The sequence below is a fragment of the Carcharodon carcharias genome, chromosome 33 (assembly GCF_017639515.1).
Source record: "Carcharodon carcharias isolate sCarCar2 chromosome 33, sCarCar2.pri, whole genome shotgun sequence".
NCBI classification, from domain to species: Eukaryota; Metazoa; Chordata; class Chondrichthyes; order Lamniformes; family Lamnidae; genus Carcharodon; species Carcharodon carcharias.
The window spans coordinates 14,107,686-14,127,326 of NC_054499.1; the positions used below are offsets into that span (position 1 = coordinate 14,107,686).

Genomic DNA, 19,641 nt, shown 5'->3' on the forward strand with positions numbered 1-19,641 from the left:
GCTAAGTAAAGGGCTAAGGCCGAGGGAGAGCGAGGGGCACCGAGGTGTGGATTCGGATAGGCAGGAGCCGTGGCACCCAGCCGACGCTGGGCTGGGGTTTTCCGGCCCCCCTGTTGAGGAGGAACCGGAGCGACTCCAGACGCTGGCAGAGCCGGAGAAACCACAATCCCTCAGGCCGGGAGGCAGAGAGACGGGGGGGGTGGGGGGGTGGTGGTGGGGGGGGGGAACGTGCAGAGGGTGGGGGGGGTTGCTGAGCAGGGGTGGGGACATGCGAAGGGGGGGGAGACACGTGGAGGGGGGGGACACGCTCGCAGTGGGGGATGTGCGGAGGGGGGGGGAGGGGGGCGACTCATGGTGGGGGGGGCGGTGGGGGGGCACTGACTTGTTGAGCAGGACGATGTCCGGGAGCCACACTTTGCTGGAGGGGATGCGAAGGACTTCGATCCCCCCGTAATCTTCCGGATTCCATTTCAATCGATAATCTGTCCACGCCTCGGTGGGGGGGAGAAATAAAATCCATTATCAATCCCCCTCCAAATAAAATCCATTAACACCGACCCCGCCCGCAAATAAAATCCATTAACACCCACCCCCCAGCAAATAAAATCCATCAACACCGACCCCCCCAATAAAATCCATTAACACTCACACCCCCGCAAATAAAATTCATTAACACCGACCCCCCCCATAAAATCCATTAACACCCACACCCCCGCAAATAAAATCCATTAACACCGACCCCCCCGCAAATAAAATCCATTAACACCCACCCCCCAGCAAATAAAATCCATTAACACCGACCCCCCCAATAAAATCCATTAACACTCACACCCCCGCAAATAAAATTCATTAACACCGACCCCCCCCCCCATAAAATCCATTAACACCCACACCCCCGCAAATAAAATCCATTAACACCGACCCCCCAAATAAAATCCATTAACACCCACCCCCCCAAATAAAATCCATTAACACCGACCCCCCCAAATAAAATCCATTAACACCGACCTCCCCGCAAATAAAATCCATTAACACCCACCCCCCAAATAAAATCCATTAACACCGACCCCCCCAAATAAAATCCATTAACACCGACCCCCCCGCAAATAAAATCCATTAACACCCACCCCCCAAATAAAATCCATTAACACCCACCCCCCCAAATAAAATCCATTAACACCGACCCCCCCAAATAAAATCCATTAACACCGACCCCCCCCGCAAATAAAATCCATTAACACCCACCCCCCAAATAAAATCCATTAACACCGACCCCCCAGCAAATAAAATCCATTAACATCCACCCCCCCAAATAAAATCCATCAACACCCACCCCCGCAAATAAAATCCATTAACACCCACCCCCCCGCAAATAAAATCCATTAACACCGACCCCGCCCGCAAATAAAATCCATTAACACCCACCCCCCAGCAAATAAAATCCATTAACACCGACCCCCCCAATAAAATCCATTAACACTCACACCCCCGCAAATAAAATTCATTAACACCGACCCCCCCCATAAAATCCATTAACACCCACACCCCCGCAAATAAAATCCATTAACACCGACCCCCCAAATAAAATCCATTAACACCCACCCCCCCAAATAAAATCCATTAACACCGACCCCCCCAAATAAAATCCATTAACACCGACCCCCCCGCAAATAAAATCCATTAACACCCACCCCCCAAATAAAATCCATTAACACCGACCCCCCCAAATAAAATCCATTAACACCGACCCCCCCGCAAATAAAATCCATTAACACCCACCCCCCAAATAAAATCCATTAACACCCACCCCCCAAATAAAATCCATTAACACCGACCCCCCCAAATAAAATCCATTAACACCGACCCCCCCCGCAAATAAAATCCATTAACACCCACCCCCTAAATAAAATCCATTAACACCGACCCCCCAGCAAATAAAATCCATTAACATCCACCCCCCCAAATAAAATCCATCAACACTCACCCCCGCAAATAAAATCCATTAACACCCACCCCCCCGCAAATAAAATCCATTAACACCCACCCCCTAAATAAAATCCATTAACACCGACCCCCCAGCAAATAAAATCCATTAACATCCACCCCCCCAAATAAAATCCATCAACACTCACCCCCGCAAATAAAATCCATTAACACCCACCCCCCCGCAAATAAAATCCATTAACACCCACCCCCCAAATAAAATCCATTAACACCGACCCCCCAGCAAATAAAATCCATTAACACCCACCCCTGCAAATAAAATCCATCAACACCCACCCCCTGCAAATAAAATCCATTAACACGCACCCCCCGCAAATAAAATCCATTAACAACCCCCACCGCAAATAAAATCCATTAACACCCACCCCCCCGCAAATAAAATCCATCAACACCCACCCCCCGCAAATAAAATCCATCAACACCCACCCCCCCGCAAATAAAATCCATCAACACCCACCCCCCTAAATAAAATCCATCAACACCCACCCCCCGCAAATAAAATCCATCAACACCCACCCCCCCGCAAATAAAATCCATCAACACCCACCCCCCCGCAAATAAAATCCATCAACACCCACCCCCCCAAATAAAATCCATTAACACCCACCCCCCCGCAAATAAAATCCATCAACACCCACCCCCCCGCAAATAAAATCCATCAACACTCACCCCCCCAAATAAAATCCATTAACACCCACCCCCCCAATAAAATCCATTAACACAGACTCCCCCGCAAATAAAATCCATTAACACCCACCCCCCGCAAATAAAATTCATTAACACCCATCCCCCCGCAAATAAAATCCATTAACACCGACATCCCCGCAAATAAAATCCATTAACACCGACCCCCCCGCAAATAAAATCCATTAACACCCACCCCCACAAATAAAATCCATCAACACCGACCCCCCCGCAAATAAAATCCACTAACACCCACCCCCCGCAAATAAAACCCATTAACACCGACCCCCACCGCAAATAAAATACATTAACACCGACCCCCCCGCAAATAAAGTCCATTAACACCGACCCCCACAAATAAAATCCATCAACACCCACCCCCCCAAAATAAAATCCATCAACACCCACCCCGCAAATAAAATCCATTAATGCCGACCCCCCCACAAATAAAATCCATTAAACCCCACCCCCCAATAAAATCCATTAACGCCCACCCCCTGCAAATAAAATCCATTAACACCGACCCCCCCAAATAAAATCCATCAACACCGACCCCCTGCAAATAAAATCCATTAACACCCACCCCCCCAAATAAAATCCATCAACACCGACCCCCCCCAAATAAAATCCATCAACACCGACCCCCCCAATAAAATCCATCAGCATTGACCCCCCTGCAAATAAAATCCATCAACACACACCCCCCCAAATAAAATCCATCAACACCGACCTCCCGCAAATAAAATCCATCAACACCCACCCCCCCCAAATAAAATCCATCAACACCCACCCCGCAAATAAAATCCATTAATGCCGACCCCCCCACAAATAAAATCCATTAAACCCCACCCCCCAATAAAATCTATTAATGCCCACCCCCCGCAAATAAAATCCATTAACACCGACCCCCCACAAATAAAATCCATTAACACCGACCCCCCCCAAATAAAATCCATCAACACCCACCCCCGCAAATAAAATCCATTAACACCGACCCCCCCAAATAAAATCCATTAACACCGACCCCCCCTAAATAAAATCCATTAACACCGACCCCCCCCCAAATAAAATCCATTAACACTGACCCCCCGCAAATAAAATCCATTAACACTGACCCCCCGCAAATAAAATCCATTAACACCCACTCCCACAAATAAAATCCATCAACAACGACCCCCCCGCAAATAAAATCCACTAACACCCACCCCCCGCAAATAAAATCCATTAACACCCACCCCCCCACAAATAAAATCCATCAACACCGACCCCCCCCAAATAAAATCCATCAACACCCACCCCCCCCAAATAAAATCCATCAACACCCACCCCGCAAATAAAATCCATTAATGCCGACCCCCCAACAAATAAAATCCATTAACGCCCACCCCCCCCAAATAAAATCCATTAACGCCCACCCCCCGCAAATAAAATCCATTAACACCGACCCCCCGCAAATAAAATCCATTAACACCGACCCCCCCCAAATAAAATCCATCAACACCGACCCCCCGCAAATAAAATCCATTAACACCGACCCCCCCGCAAATAAAATCCATTAACACCCACCCCCTGCAAATAAAATCCATTAACACCGACCCCCCCCGCAAATAAAATCCATTAACACCCACCCCCCCAAATAAAATCCATTAACACCCACCCCCACAAATAAAATCCATTAACACCCACGCCCCCGCAAATAAAATCCATCAACACCCACCCCCCCGCAAATAAAATCCTTCAACACCGACCCCCCCCAATAAAATCCATCAACATCGACCCCCCCAAATAAAATCCATCAACACCGATCCCCCCTCAAATAAAATCCATCAACACCGACCCCCCCTCAAATAAAATCCATCAACACCGACCCCCCCGCAAATAAAATCCATTAACACCCACCCCCCCAAATAAAATCCATTAACACCCACCCCCCCAAATAAAATCCATTAACACCCACCCCCCGCAAATAAAATCCATGAACACCGACACCCCCGCAAATAAAATCCATCAACACCGACCCCCCCACAAATAAAATCCATTAACACCCACCCCTTCCAAATAAAATCCATTTACACCGACCCCCTCGCAAATAAAATCCATTAACACCGACCCCCCCGCAAATAAAATCCATTAACACCCACCCCCCCCCAAATAAAATCCATCAACACCCACCCCCCCCCGCAAATAAAATCCATTAACACCCACACCCGGAAATAAAATCCATCAACACCGACCCCCCCCGCAAATAAAATCCATTAACACCGACCCCCCCCAAATAAAATCCATCAACACCCACCCCCCCCAAATAAAATCCATCAACACCCACCCCGCAAATAAAATCCATTAATGCCGACCCCCCAACAAATAAAATCCATTAACACCCACCCCCCCCAAATAAAATCCATCAACACCCACCCCGCAAATAAAATCCATTAATGCCGACCCCCCAACAAATAAAATCCATTAACGCCCACCCCCCCAAATAAAATCCATTAACGCCCACCCCCCGCAAATAAAATCCATTAACGCCGACCCCCCGCAAATAAAATCCATTAACACCGACCCCCCGCAAATAAAATCCATTAACACCGACCCCCCCCAAATAAAATCCATCAACACCGACCCCCCGCAAATAAAATCCATTAACACCGACCCCCCCCGCAAATAAAATCCATTAACACCCACCCCCTGCAAATAAAATCCATTAACACCGCCCCCCCCGCAAATAAAATCCATTAACACCCACCCCCCCAAATAAAATCCATTAACACCCACCCCCACAAATAAAATCCATTAACACCCACGCCCCCGCAAATAAAATCCATCAACACCCACCCCCCAGCAAATAAAATCCTTCAACACCGACCCCCCCCAATAAAATCCATCAACATCGACCCCCCCAAATAAAATCCATCAACACCGATCCCCCCTCAAATAAAATCCATCAACACCGACCCCCCCTCAAATAAAATCCATTAGCACCCACCCCCCCAAATAAAATCCATTAACACCCACCCCCGCAAATAAAATCCATTAACACGCACCCCCCCAATAAAATCCATCAACACCCACTCCCCCAAATAAAATCCATCAACACCGACCCCCCCGCAAATAAAATCCATTAACACCCACCCCCCTGCAAATAAAATCCATTAACACCCACCCCCCCGCAAATAAAATCCATCAACACCGACCCCCCCAAATAAAATCGATCAACACCCATCCCCCCCAAATAAAATCCATTAACACCGACCCCCCCCGCAAATAAAATCCATCAACTCAGACCCCCCCGCAAATAAAATCCATTAACACCCACCCCCTGCAAATAAAATCCATTAACACCCACCCCCCGCAAATAAATTGCATTAACACCGACCCCCCCGCAAATAAAATCCATTAACACCAACCCCCCCACAAATAAAATCCATCAACACCCACCCCCCCAAATAAAATCCATTAACACCGACCCCCCCGCAAATAAAATCCATTAACACCGACCCCCCCAAATAAAATCCATTTACACCGACCCCCTCGCAAATAAAATCCATTAACACGCACCCCCCAAAATAAAATCCATCAACACCCACTCCCCCAAATAAAATCCATCAACACCGCCCCCCCCGCAAATAAAATCCATTAACACCCACCCCCCTGCAAATAAAATCCATTAACACCCACCCCCCCGCAAATAAAATCCATCAACACCGACCCCCCCAAATAAAATCGATCAACACCCATCCCCCCCAAATAAAATCCATTAACACTGACCCCCCCGCAAATAAAATCCATCAACTCAGACCCCCCCGCAAATAAAATCCATTAACACCCACCCCCCCAAATAAAATCCATTAACACCCACCCCCCGCAAATAAAATCCATTAACACCCACCCCCCGCAAATAAAATCCATTAACACCCACCTCCCGCAAATAAATTGCATTAACACCGACCCCCCCGCAAATAAAATCCATTAACACCAACCCCCCCGCAAATAAAATCCATCAACACCCACCCCCCCACAAATAAAATCCATCAACACCCACCCCCCCAAATAAAATCCATTAACACCGACCCCCCCGCAAATAAAATCCATTAACACCGACCCCCCGCAAATAAAATCCATTAACACCCACCCCCCGCAAATAAAATCCATTAACACCCACCCCCCGCAAATAAATTGCATTAACACCGACCCCCCCCGCAAATAAAATCCATTAACACCAACCCCCCCGCAAATAAAATCCATCAACACCCACCCCCCCAAATAAAATCCATTAACACCGACCCCCCCGCAAATAAAATCCATTAACACCGACCCCCCCCAAATAAAATCCATTTACACCGACCCCCTCGCAAATAAAATCCATTAACACCGACCCCCCCTGCAAATAAAATCCATTAACACCCACCCTCCCCGCAAATAAAATCCATCAACACCCACCCCCCCCCGCAAATAAAATCCATTAACACCCACACCCGGAAATAAAATCCATCAACACCGACCCCCCCGCAAATAAATTCCATTAACACCGACCCCCCCCGCAAATAAAATTCATTAACACCGACCCCCCCAAATAAAATCCATTAACACCGACCCCCCCTAAATAAAATCCATTAACACCGACCCCCCCTAAATAAAATCCATTAACATTGAACAATATACCCTGCCCCCCCCACCCCCGCCGCTCCCACATGGCTGCCTTCCAGCTCTTAGAAAATTCAAACAATTACACCACCCCCCACAAATGTGGCTACACCTCCCCCCCTCAGGAACTCCCTCAATGGGGCTATAAACCAAATGCCCCATCCCAGAAACACCCTTAAGAGCACTGCCCTCAGTTACCCCTCTTCCCCACCTCGAGAATCATGAATTAGGTTGGGGGGGGGAGGGGTTGTTCTCACCCCCTCCCCCCACCCTTGCCTCCACACTGCCCGAGTTTTGCCCCCCAAAGGGGGGTAAATGACTCGACACCTGCTGGGCCAGCGACCGCCCCCCCCCCCCCAGAGGGCGGGAGAGAGGGTGACAACGAGGGGGGGTACCCAAGCCTGCCGACCCCTCCTGGAAGGGTGATCTGTGGGTGGGTGGGCACTAACCAGGAGGGCAGTGAATCAGACCAGGTCATCGGGAACCTCCCAGTCAAAACGTACGGGGTCAGTGAGGGTGGGTGGGTCAGTCAGAACCCAGGGGCAGGGGTGGGGGGGGCGGGGGGGGTGTGGAGACAGAAATATAGTGACGGTCAGGGTTAAAGGTCACAGCCTACCATGTTCATGAACACATTCGTGGTCATCTCCTCATCCTTTTCATTCTGTTCCGAAAAATGAAAATCAGAATTAACGATGCGAATATAAAAGCTGCCACTACAGGGAGGGAATGGTTGAGGCCAACAGAATTAAGATGAAGCTGGGTAAACACAGGGGGATAGAAGGGTGATGGGGGGGTGGGTGGGTGGTGAGATGGGTTGGGATTGTGATGAGGTTCGCATGGAGCACAAACACCATTAGGGCCAAATAGAAATATAGAAACTAGGAGCAGGAGGAGGCCATTCGGCCCTTCGAGCCTGCTCCGCCATTCATTATGATCGTGGCTGATCATCCAACTCAATAGCCTGCTCCCGCTTTCTCTCCATACCCTTTGATCCCTTTCGCCCCAAGAGCTATATCTAACTCCTTCTTGAAAACACACAATGTTTTGGTCTCAACTACTTTCTGTGGTAACAAATTCCACAGGCTCACCACTCTCTGGGTGAAGAGATTTCACCTCATCTCAGTCCTAAATGGTCTACCCCATATCCTCAGACTGTGACCCCTGGTTCTGGACTCCCCCCCACCATCGGGAACACCCTTCCTGCACCTACCCTGCCCGGTCCTGGGAAACTCCTGTGCTGTAACTGCTATGTAAACAGGTCACGTTGTAATTCCACTCTCCCACCAGCGGTGGCGCCGCATGGCTTTGTCCTCCCCCCCCCCCACCCCCCCCCACCCCCGTCATTGCTGCAGGGGAAACTCCTGGCTCTCCCTGGACGTGTGGCCCGCCTCATCCTGACCTCACCCTCGGCAGCCCACATGGGATTTCTTTTTACTTGTAAGGGGGGTGGGGGGGTGGGGGGTGGGAGGGGGGAAGGTGGGGAGTGGGGGGGGCAGGGGGAGGGAAATCTGCCGCCCTTACCTGGTCTGGCCTACATGTGACTCCCAGACCTGCAGCGACGGTGGTTGACTCTTAAAAGCCCCCCCCCGAACAAAGGGCAGATAGGGATGGGCGATAAATTCTGGCCTAACCCACATCCCATGGACGGGCATTAAGAAGCCCACCAGAGGAGGAGCGGAGGATATCTCCGATAGGAAAGAGCTTCGGAATAGAATAGCGGATACGTTGACACCGGGCTGACTCTGCCTTACAGGCCCCGACAGCTGTCGGGAATGTTTATTGCAGGCGGCTTTACGGACGGCACATATTCAGCTGTCTCAAGGGAGCTGCAGCCCCACAGTGTGTGACTGACTCACGCCAGGTGAAGCCTGGGAGTCTCAGGCAACAGTCGCTCTCTCTCTCTCTCTCTCTCTCTATCTCTCTCGCTCCGACCACAAGCGGGTTGACTGTGCCAGGACTCCCGTGGGAAGCCGTAAACCACCGCCACTCCACGCCCTGAGGGGGGGGGGGGGGTGGCATGGGCGGAGGGGCGCGGGTAAGGGAGGGAGATAAGGGTTCACCAGCCCACGGGAGCAGACTAGGCCCGGACTCTGGCAGGCGGTCTAGGAGGCTCAGGAATGTCCACAGCCGGATATCGGGCACAGCTGGCATTCCGCAGATGTCTGCCAAGTTCCGATTTCCTCTCCGCCGCTTGAAGTTACTAAAATGTCATTTCCCGCTTTGGCGTATTGGGTGGGGGGTGGGGGGGGGGGGCGGGGCGGGGGCTGGTAAGGGAAAGGAGGGGGTCTCGTCAAACAGGTTTAGGTCTCCCCTCTCCCCCCCACCCCCGCTACTTTCTCCGCAAACCGCGCCCCCGCCCATTAGACCGCCCGGCAGTTCCCAAACCTCTGTCGGCCGGCTTTTTCTGACTCTGCACAGGGCCTTACTGCTACAGTCCGTGCCTGGCCCCCTTGTGTTGTGGGGAATCGGAGGTCAGGAGTGGGACACCTGTCTGACATTGGCCCCGCTCTCCAGGCTCAGGAAGGCCAAGGCCAACAGCTGAGCTGGTATCACGCGGACTCACAATTGGAACAGTGTAGAGGGAGCTTTACTCTGTATCTAACCTCGTGCTGTACCTGTCCTGGGAGTGTTTGATGGGGACAGTGTAGAGGGAGATTTACTCTGTATCTCCCCCCATGCTGTACCTGTCCTGGGAGTGTTTGATGGGGACAGTGTAGAGAGAGCTTTACTCTGTATCTAACCCCATGCTGTACCTGTCCTGGGAGTGTTTGATGGGGACAGTGTAGAGGGAGCTTTACTCTGTATCTAACCCCGTGCTGTACCTGTCCTGGGAGTGTTTGATGGGGACAGTGTAGAGGGAGATTTACTCTGTATCTAACCCCGTGCTGTACCTGTCCTGGGAGTGTAATAAAATGGTGTTGAGTTGGAAGATCAGCCATGATCTCGCTGTATGGTGAAGAATGCTGGAGGGGCTGAATGGCCTCCTCCTGCTCCTAGTTCCTATTAAACTCTTTATTTGCAAGGAAGGTCTGATACTCAGCAAGGCCACGTCATTGAGGCAATAACTTCACTGAACCTGTCCTCACAAATAAACTAGATAAACTAGATGAGATTGAATCAGAGACATAGAATCATATTTGAGAGACAGGCCTTGTTATATAGTACGGAAACTTCCAGGAGAGAGGAGCAACGACTGGAAACTAATGAGATGCAGATGCTGAGAGTGGATGTGTGGAGTGAGCAGAAAGGATATAATCGGGAAGCAGCACATCAGGGGTTGGTGAGGATTGTGGGAAGCGTTGACTAAAGTAACTGAGGAGAGAATGAAATGATACAGTCATCTGTGGCGGAGAGAGGGAGAGGGGGAGGGAGAGGGGGAGGGAGAGGGAGAGGGAGAGGGAGAGGGAGAGGGAGAGGGGGAATGTGGTGAGGCGAGTGATGGAGATGGGGCTGTCAGGAAGGAGGAGGAGAAGAGAAAGGTCTAAGACCAGATGCGGCAGGTGTGGGGGGGAGAATGAAATGCAGCGGGATTGGAAGGGGAACGAGTGACCGAGAGGAGGGAGATGGAGAACTGGTGATCAGCCAGAGCGATGGAGGCCCCAAGTCAAATGGGAGGGGCTGAAAGTTGACGGGATGGAATGGTTACAGCAGATAAGGAGGCCATTCAGCTAGTCCCACTCCCCTGCCTTTCCCTATAGCCCTGCAAATCCCTCTTCAGATAATCAGCCGACCACCTCTGGAAAGTCTCGATTGAATCTGCCTCCACCTCACTCTCCGGCAGTGCCTTCCAGATCCTAGCAACCCGTTGGCTTTAAAATTGAGCAGGCTGCAGGAATCAAAGGGGTCGAAAGGTACTTTGCTGTTGTATAAAAGCCCTGGTCAGACCCCATCTGGAGTAACTGGGTTTAGCACTGGGTCCCACACCTCAGGAAGGGTAGATCGGCCTTGGTGAGGGAGCACTGCAGATTCAGCAAGATGAAGCTGGGCTTAAAAAGGGGTTAAATTATGGAGGACAGACCAGGCTTGTATTCCCTCGAGCGTAGGAACGGAAGGGGTGTCCGAACTGAGGCGTTCAAATCACTAAATGACTCACTAGGGTCCGGAGAAGCTATTTCTTCGGGCGGAGAGAGTCCAGGACAAAGAGGCAGAACCTGAGAGTTGGAGATGGGCTGTTCAGGGGTGACCATAGGAACCTACAAATTAGGAGCAGGAGTAGGCCATTCGGCCCCTCCGCCACTCGATAAGATCACGGCTGATCCGATTGTGGCTTCAAATCCACTTTCCTGTCAGCACCCACCTCCCCCCTAACCCTCGACTCCCTTTTATAGTTCAAACTCCAGCCTTGAATATAGTCAAAGACCCAGCCTCCACTGCTCTCTGCGGAAGAGAATTCCAAACACTAACCACCCTCGGAGAGAAGAAATTCATCACCACCTCCATCTTAAGTGGGAGACGCTTTATTTCGAAACTTTGCCCCCTCGTTCTGGACTCCCCCACGAGGGGGAAACATCCTCCCAGCACCCACCCTGTCAAACGCCCTCCCCCCCGCCCCCCTCAGAATCTTATATGTTTCAATGAGATCACCTCTCATTCTTCTAAACCCCAACCTGCTCAACCTTTCCTTATAAGACCAACCCCCCGACTTCATCCCAGGAATCAGCCCCAGTGAACCTTCTCTCAACGGCCTCCGAAGTGAGTCTCTCCCTCGGTAAATGTGTTTGGAGGAAGCATTTCTTCACACAAAGGGGAGTGGGAAGTTGGAACCCGCTCAGTTTGAGGGCCGAACGGAGCTTTCAAGACTGTGACTGATAGATTTTTAATGGTGAGAGTGGTCGAGGGTTATGGAAACAAAGCGGGGTGGGGGGGGGGGTTGGGGGTAAATGGAGTTGAGGTGCCGAACGTGATCTAATTGAGGGGCGGGATAGGCTCAAGTGACCGAATGGCCTCCCCTCGTCCCAACGGCTCCAGAGACTTACCAGGCTGATCAACTGTGAGAGGGTCATCCCGACTCTCACCATCACTTTCTCGTCCGCTGTCTGTGCAGGTCGCACGTTGGCATTGTAGGTTTTGAACAGCTTCTTGAGCAGCTCCTTCTCGGTCTCGGATCCTCCCACGCCTGGGGTCAAGGTTCAAAAAGAAACTAGGCTGAACCGTTGGAAGCCGGTGAATGCATTCTCTCACCAGGGGCTCCAGGATTGATTGAAAGCTTAACGTTCACGCCACACAAGTGCCAGGCAATGACCAACTCCAACAAGAGAGAATCCAACCATCGCCCCTTGACATTCAATGGCATCACCATCACTGAATCCCCCACTATCAACATCCCGGGGGTTACCATTGACCAGAAACTGAACTGGACCCAGCCATATAAATACCGAGGCTACAAGAGCAGGCCAGAGGCTGGGAATCCTGCGGTGAGTAACTCACCTCCTGACTCCCCAAAGCCTGCCCACCATCTACAAGGCACAAGTCAGGAGTGTGATGGGATACTCCCCACTTGCCTGGATGAGTGCAGCTCCCACAACACTCAAGAAGCTCGACACCATCCAGGATAAAGCAGCCCCGCTTGATTGGCACCCCATTCACAAACATTCACTCCCTCCACCACCGACGCACAGTAGCAGCAGCGTGTGTACCATCTACAAGATGCACTGCAGCAACTCACCAAGGCTCCTTCGACAGCACCTTCCAAACACACGACCACTACCATCCAGAAGGACAAGGGCAGCAGACACATGGGGAACACCACCAGCTGGAAGTTCCCCTCCAAACCACTCACCACCCTGACTTGGAAATATATCGGCCGCTCCTTCACTGTCGCTGGGTCAAAATCCCTGGAACTCCCTCCCTAACAGCACGGTGCGTGTACCTACACCACAGGGACTGCAGCGGCTCAAGAAGGCAGCTCACCACCACCTTCTCAAGGGGCAATTAGGGATGGGCAATAAACGCTGGGCCCGGCCAGCAACACCCACATCCCAGGAATGAATAAAAATAAAGTCCCCACTTCACTCACCACTTCCTGCCTTCCCCCTCTTCCCTTCACCATCCCCCACTCTCCCTCGCCCTCAAAGGCACTGTATCACCCACGGTGAGCTTGGGACAAGGAAAGGCTCCTCTGCTTCACTCAAGTGGACGTTCTTCAGGAGACAGAGCCAGCTATTTGACTGCAGGGGGCAGCACACACAACCGCAACCTTACCCTTAAAGGGAGCCGGCCACACCCTACCCAAACGAGTGGGCGGACTGTGATCGGAAGCAGGACTGTTTGGAGATTTCCTCGCCCCCTTGGACCTGGGGGAGCTAACACTGCCCGTCCCCCGCTCCCCCCCACCATCCAGCCCTCATCAGCAACATGGGGTTCGATCTGGGACCTCCTCCTCGAGTGTTGTTGGTGCAGCTCTCCTCCTGGCCAGCCAGAGAGCATTCCATCAGACTCCTGAGACGTGTATGTGAAGGACCAGCTCGGGGCCTGTTCCCGACAGCCATCTCCAGCAAGTGTGGAAACGATCAGCCAAGAACCTGCCCAAATATCTGGGTGCAGGACCAGGGAGCAGAGCGGTGAATTCAGCAAACTCTGTGACTGGTGGAAAAGGGTTCAACCACGGCCAAACACTCCCAAACAGCACAATTGCTGCAGAAACTAACTTAACACAGTAAACACAGGGCATCAGAGGCCAACTTATCTCCATGCAGCATTGTGTAAACACCAACATCCTTGTCAGCGTAATATTAATGCCGGTCTTTTAGTCCACGTTAGTCACCAGTTTATCCTTCGTAGAACGCCTTGTTCTGACTCTTTGCTGTTTAATACCCACGGTTATTAATAGCACAGCCTGTGCTGTAGTTTGGTTTAACACCAGGGGGTACAGCATTGTTCAATGTGCTCCCAAGCACCTGTTCGTATCTGTAGAGCATTTCATTCTTCAGATCAATTCGAACCAGCAATTAACACCAAATTCAAATTCCACTGACGCTCGCACACAAACTGAAAGTATAATACTGCCATATATCCCCACACCCCTCACTGTAACACTCTGATATACCCCACAGCCCTCACTGTAACACTCTGATATACCCCACAGCCCTCACGGTAACACTCTGATATACCCCACACCCCTCACTGTAACACTCTCTGATATACTCCACACCCCTCACTGTAACACTCTCTGATATACCCCACAACCCTCACTGTAACACTCTCTGATATACCCCACACCCCTCACTGTAACACTCTGATATACCCCACACCCCTCACTGTAACGCTCTGATATACCCCACACCCCTCACTGTAACACTCTCTGGTATACCCCACACCCCTCACTGTAACACTCTCTGGTATACCCCACACCCCTCACTGTAACACTCTCTGGTATACCCCACACCCCTCACTGTAACACTCTCTGGTATACCCCACACCCCTCACTGTAACACTCTCTGGTATACCCCACACCCCTGACTGTAACACTCTGATATACCCCACACCCCTCACTGTAACGCTCTGGTATACCCCACACCCCTCACTGTAACGCTCTGATATACCCCACACCCCTCACTGTAACACTCTCTGATATACCCCACACTCCTCACTGTAACACCCTCCGATATACCCCACACCCCTCACTGTAACACTCTGATATACCCCACACCCCTGACTGTAACGCTCTGATATACCCCACACCCCTCACTGTAACACTCCGATATACCCCACACCCCTCACTGTAACACTCTGATATACCCCACACCCCTCACTGTAACACTCCGATATACCCCACACCCCTCACTGTAACACTCTCTGATATACCCCACACCCCTCACTGTAACACTCTCTGATATACCCCTCACCCCTCACTGTAACACTCTCTGATATACCCCACACCCCTCACTGCAACACTCTCTGATATACCCCACACCCCTCACTGTAACGCTCTGGTATACCCCACACCCCTCACTGTAACGCTCTGGTATACCCCACACCCCTCACTGTAACACTCTCTGATATACCCCACACCCCTCACTGTAACACTCTGAAATACCCCACACCCCTCACTGTATCACTCTCTGGTATACCCCACACCCCTCACTGTAACACTCTCTGGTATACCCCACACCCCTCACTGTAACACTCTCTGATATACCCCACACCCCTCACTGTAACACTCTGAAATACCCCACACCCCTCACTGTAACACTCTCTGGTATACCCCACACCCCTCACTGTAACGCTCTGGTATACCCCACACCCCTCACTGTAACACTCTGACTTACCCCACACCCCTCACTGTAACACTCTGATATACCCCACACACCTCACTGTAACACTCTGGTATACCCCACACCCCTCACTGTAACACTCTGGTATACCCCACACCCCTCACTGTAACACTCTGGTATACCCCACACCCCTCACTGTAACACTCTCTGATATACCCCACACCCCTCACTGTAACACTCTGGTATACCCCACACCCCTCACTGTAACACTCTGGTATACCCCACACCCCTCACTGTAACACTCTGGTATACCCCACACCCCTCACTGTAACGCTCTGGTATACCCCACACCCCTCACTGTAACACTCTGATATACCCCACACACCTCACTGTAACACTCTGGTATACCCCACACCCCTCACTGTAACACTCTCTGGTATACCCCACACCCCTCACTGTAACACTCTCTGATATACCCCACACCCCTGACTGTAACACTCTGATATACCCCACACCCCTCACTGTAACGCTCTGATATACCCCACACCCCTCACTGTAACACTCTGACTTACCCCACACCCCTCACTGTAACACTCTGGTATACCCCACACCCCTCACTGTAACACTCTGGTATACCCCACACCCCTGACTGTAACACTCTGATATACCCCACACCCCTCACTGTAACACTTTCTGATATACCCCACACCCCTCACTGTAACATTCCCTGATATACCCCACACCCCTCACTGTAACGCTCTGGTATACCCCACACCCCTGACTGTAACACTCTGGTATACCCCACACCCCTGACTGTAACACTCTGGTATACCCCACACCCCTGACTGTAACACTCTGGTATACCCCACACCCCTGACTGTAACACTCTGGTATACCCCACACCCCTGACTGTAACACTCTGGTATACCCCACACCCCTGACTGTAACACTCTGATATACCCCACACCCCTCACTGTAACGCTCTGGTATACCCCACACCCCTCACTGTAACTTCCCGCTTTCACATGGTGATATGATGAGTTGGGCTCCAATCTGGTTAAATCCAAAACGCCTCTGTTGATTTGTATCTGACACAGTGCACAACGCCACAGGGGTATCCGTTCAGAAGCTAAATATTTATAACTAGGGAGTATCTGACCTCAAGATTGTCTGATCCAGGGAGCTAAAAAACAAAAAAGCCACCAATGCAAAATAACCCTACAATGGTAGGGGCTCCTAACGTGCTCTCATTGTGGGCATTACCACTTTAAATCACCCCTCAACCAGGTCATTCCAGGCTAACTGGGATTTTTCTTTTGTGTGTTGAAAGGATATTATACACTTACCCGTCCCTGTCAGCATGAGGAGGAAGAGGATCTGCAGTCTCGCCCTGATCCCTGTGCTTGCCATGTCAACCCAACAGCTCCGGGCAAAATCTTTTAACCAACTCCCCCTGAAACTTTTCCAGTGGGGACCACCTCGGCGGCCGCGCGCTGATTGGTCGGAGAGCTGAGGCGGGGTGGGCTGATTGGTGGAGGTGGCTGCCACTCACAGAGGTGGGTGGGTGGGTGGGAACTGCTCTACACCCCCCAACCCCCCCCACTCTGGGCTGTGAGGCTCCTGTCACTGCAGCCAGCCCAGACTGGGAGCAGCTGTTCACGGGAAGGCAGTACAGATTCCCTTTGAAGGATATTTAAAGGGACAGAGAGAGAGAGGGAGAGAGAGGCGCCGGGATCACACAGCTATGCAGGAAGTCACCTTCGTTTATGCAGCAACAAAATAAAAACCCCAACTGTCCCCTTCCTTCTGGCAAAAATACTCCGTCCTGACTCCAAGGTCAGAGGCTGGGAATTCTGCGGAGAGTCAGGAGTGTGATGGAATACTCCCCACTCGCCTGGATGAGTGCAGCTCCCACAACACTCAAGAAGCTCAACACCGTCCAGGATAAAGCAGCCCCGCTTGATTGGTACCCAATCCACAACCATTCACGCCCTCCACCACCGACGCACAGTAACAGCAGTGTGTGTACCATCTACAAGATGCACTGCAGCAACTCACCAAGGCTCCTTAGACAGCATCTTCCAAACCCACGACCGCTACCATCTAGAAGGACAAGGGCAGCAGACACATGGGGACACCACCACCTGGAAGTTCCCCTCCAAGCCACTCACTATCCTGACTTGGAAATATATCGGCCGTTCCTTCACTGTCGCTGGGTCAAAATCCTGGAACTCCCTCCCTAACAGCACGGTGGGTGTACCCACACCACATGGGACTGCAGCGGTTCAAGAAGGCGGCTCACCACCACCTTCTCAAGGGGCAATTAGGGATGGGCAATAAACACTAGCCCAGCCAGCAATGCCCACATCCCATGAAAGAATTTAAGAAACGTTGCATTTCTATAGAGCCTTCTCACACCCTCAGGATGTCCCAAAGTATTTTAAAGTCATTGGTGGTGCAGGTTGAGGCCATTCAGCCCATTCAGCCTCTGCTTGCTCTCCCTGGAACTATCCTGTCAATCCCACTCCCCTGCTCCATCTCCGTAGCCCTGCTGGTTTATCTCCCTTCAAGTGTGGGTCCAGTTTCCTTTGGAAATCATTGTTGCTGCTTCCGTCACCCATGAGGCGGGTTCCAGCTCATTACCACACACACTGCATAAAAAAAACATTCTTCCTCATATCTTATACCCCCCCACCTCCCCCACCCCCCTACCTCCCCCACCCCCCCTTCGGTCCTTGCTTCTCTTGCCCATATCTTAAATGTGTCCCCTTAGTCCTTGCAGCTTTTTAAACATTCTTTCATGGGATGTGGGCGTCGGTGGCAAGGCCAGCGTTTGTTGTCCCATCCCTAATTGCCCTTGAACTGAGTGGCCTTGCCAGGCCATTTCAGAGGGGCTGTTAAAGAGTCAACCACATTGCTGTGTGGGTCTGGTGTCACAAGTAGACCAGACCGCGTAAGGACGGCAGATTTCCTTCCCTAAAGGGGGCATTAGTGAACCAGATGGGGTTTTTACAACCATCGATACAGTTGTCACCATGACTGAGACTGGCTTTACACTCCAGATTCATTAGTCGCACTTAAATTCCACCCGCTGCCTTTGTTTACCTACACCTGCCATAATCTCTATCGATCCTCCCCTCAATCCTCTTTGCTTCCAAGGGGGGCATTTTACACCCGGTACTTTTTGAAAGGCAGTCACTGTTGTAACGTAGGAAACGCGGCAGCCAATTTGCGCACAGCAAGCTCCCACAAACATGCGCATGATCGCGACCAGATCACCTGCCTTTTTGAAAAACGAGGAGGAGGACTGAGAGACAAACGTTGGCTGGGGCACCGGAGAAGAATTGCCCCCACCACCACCACCACCCCCCCCACCCACCCCACAACTGAATCCACCCCCTATTTGCCTCTGCCTCATTGGCAAACACGGTGACCAACTCATGCACAGCAAGCTCCTGCAGAGTAGCAGGCGAGGTGCCGAACGAGTCAGCGCCGGTGCTGGTTAACCGGCCTAGTTATCGCCCAGATCCTCTCCCGCGGTGACCAGGAAACTTTCACAGGAGAACGCCAGATGGGTTTGTACAACAATCGGCCAGGGGACAAACCTGGGAGGGGGGAGGGCTCGGTTCCGAGCGTGGAGGGGTCAGGATTAGAGGGCAAGTGAGGACAAGCTTCATCACCCCAGAGGGTGGTGGGTGTTTGTAATTCACTGCCTGGTTTGGTGCTGGAGGCTGAAACCCTCAACTCATTTAAAAAGGTACCTGGACCTGCACCCGAAGTGCTGGAACCTGTAAAGGTGGGGTTAAAACGGAAGGGGAAATAACTTCAGCCGGTTCAGGCACAACGGGCTGAATGGCCTCTTTCTGTGCAGTAACTTTTCAGTGGTTGAGTTAACTGGGGTATGTCGGCAGGAAGATCGGATTGAACAGCGGAGAGGTTAGGTCAAACCTTCATGGGCTTTCGGGCCACAGGCGGTGAGTGGTCGTGGGCTGGAACTCGCTGCCCATGAGGGCGGTGGAAGCGGAGACGATGGATGATTTCCCAGAGCAGCTGGATGGCCGCTCGAGAGACCTAAATGTGGAGGGTTACGGGAATA

At 51.5% G+C, this 19,641-nt stretch overlaps 1 protein-coding gene across 1 annotated transcript in view; it reads right to left on the reverse strand.

The window, feature by feature from the left end:
• Positions 1–16,967, reverse strand: part of chrnb1 (cholinergic receptor, nicotinic, beta 1 (muscle)) — a 90,302-nt gene extending 73,335 nt beyond the window's left edge. Inside the window, exons 1-4 of the mRNA XM_041178900.1 lie at positions 16,892–16,967; positions 12,309–12,448; positions 7,949–7,993; positions 383–492 (exon numbers count right to left, since the gene is read on the reverse strand). Coding sequence (XP_041034834.1) covers positions 383–492; positions 7,949–7,993; positions 12,309–12,448; positions 16,892–16,955 — 359 coding nt within the window. The 5' untranslated portion in view covers positions 16,956–16,967. The remainder of the gene's footprint in view (positions 1–382; positions 493–7,948; positions 7,994–12,308; positions 12,449–16,891) is intronic.
• Between the last annotated feature and the right edge of the window lie 2,674 nt (positions 16,968–19,641).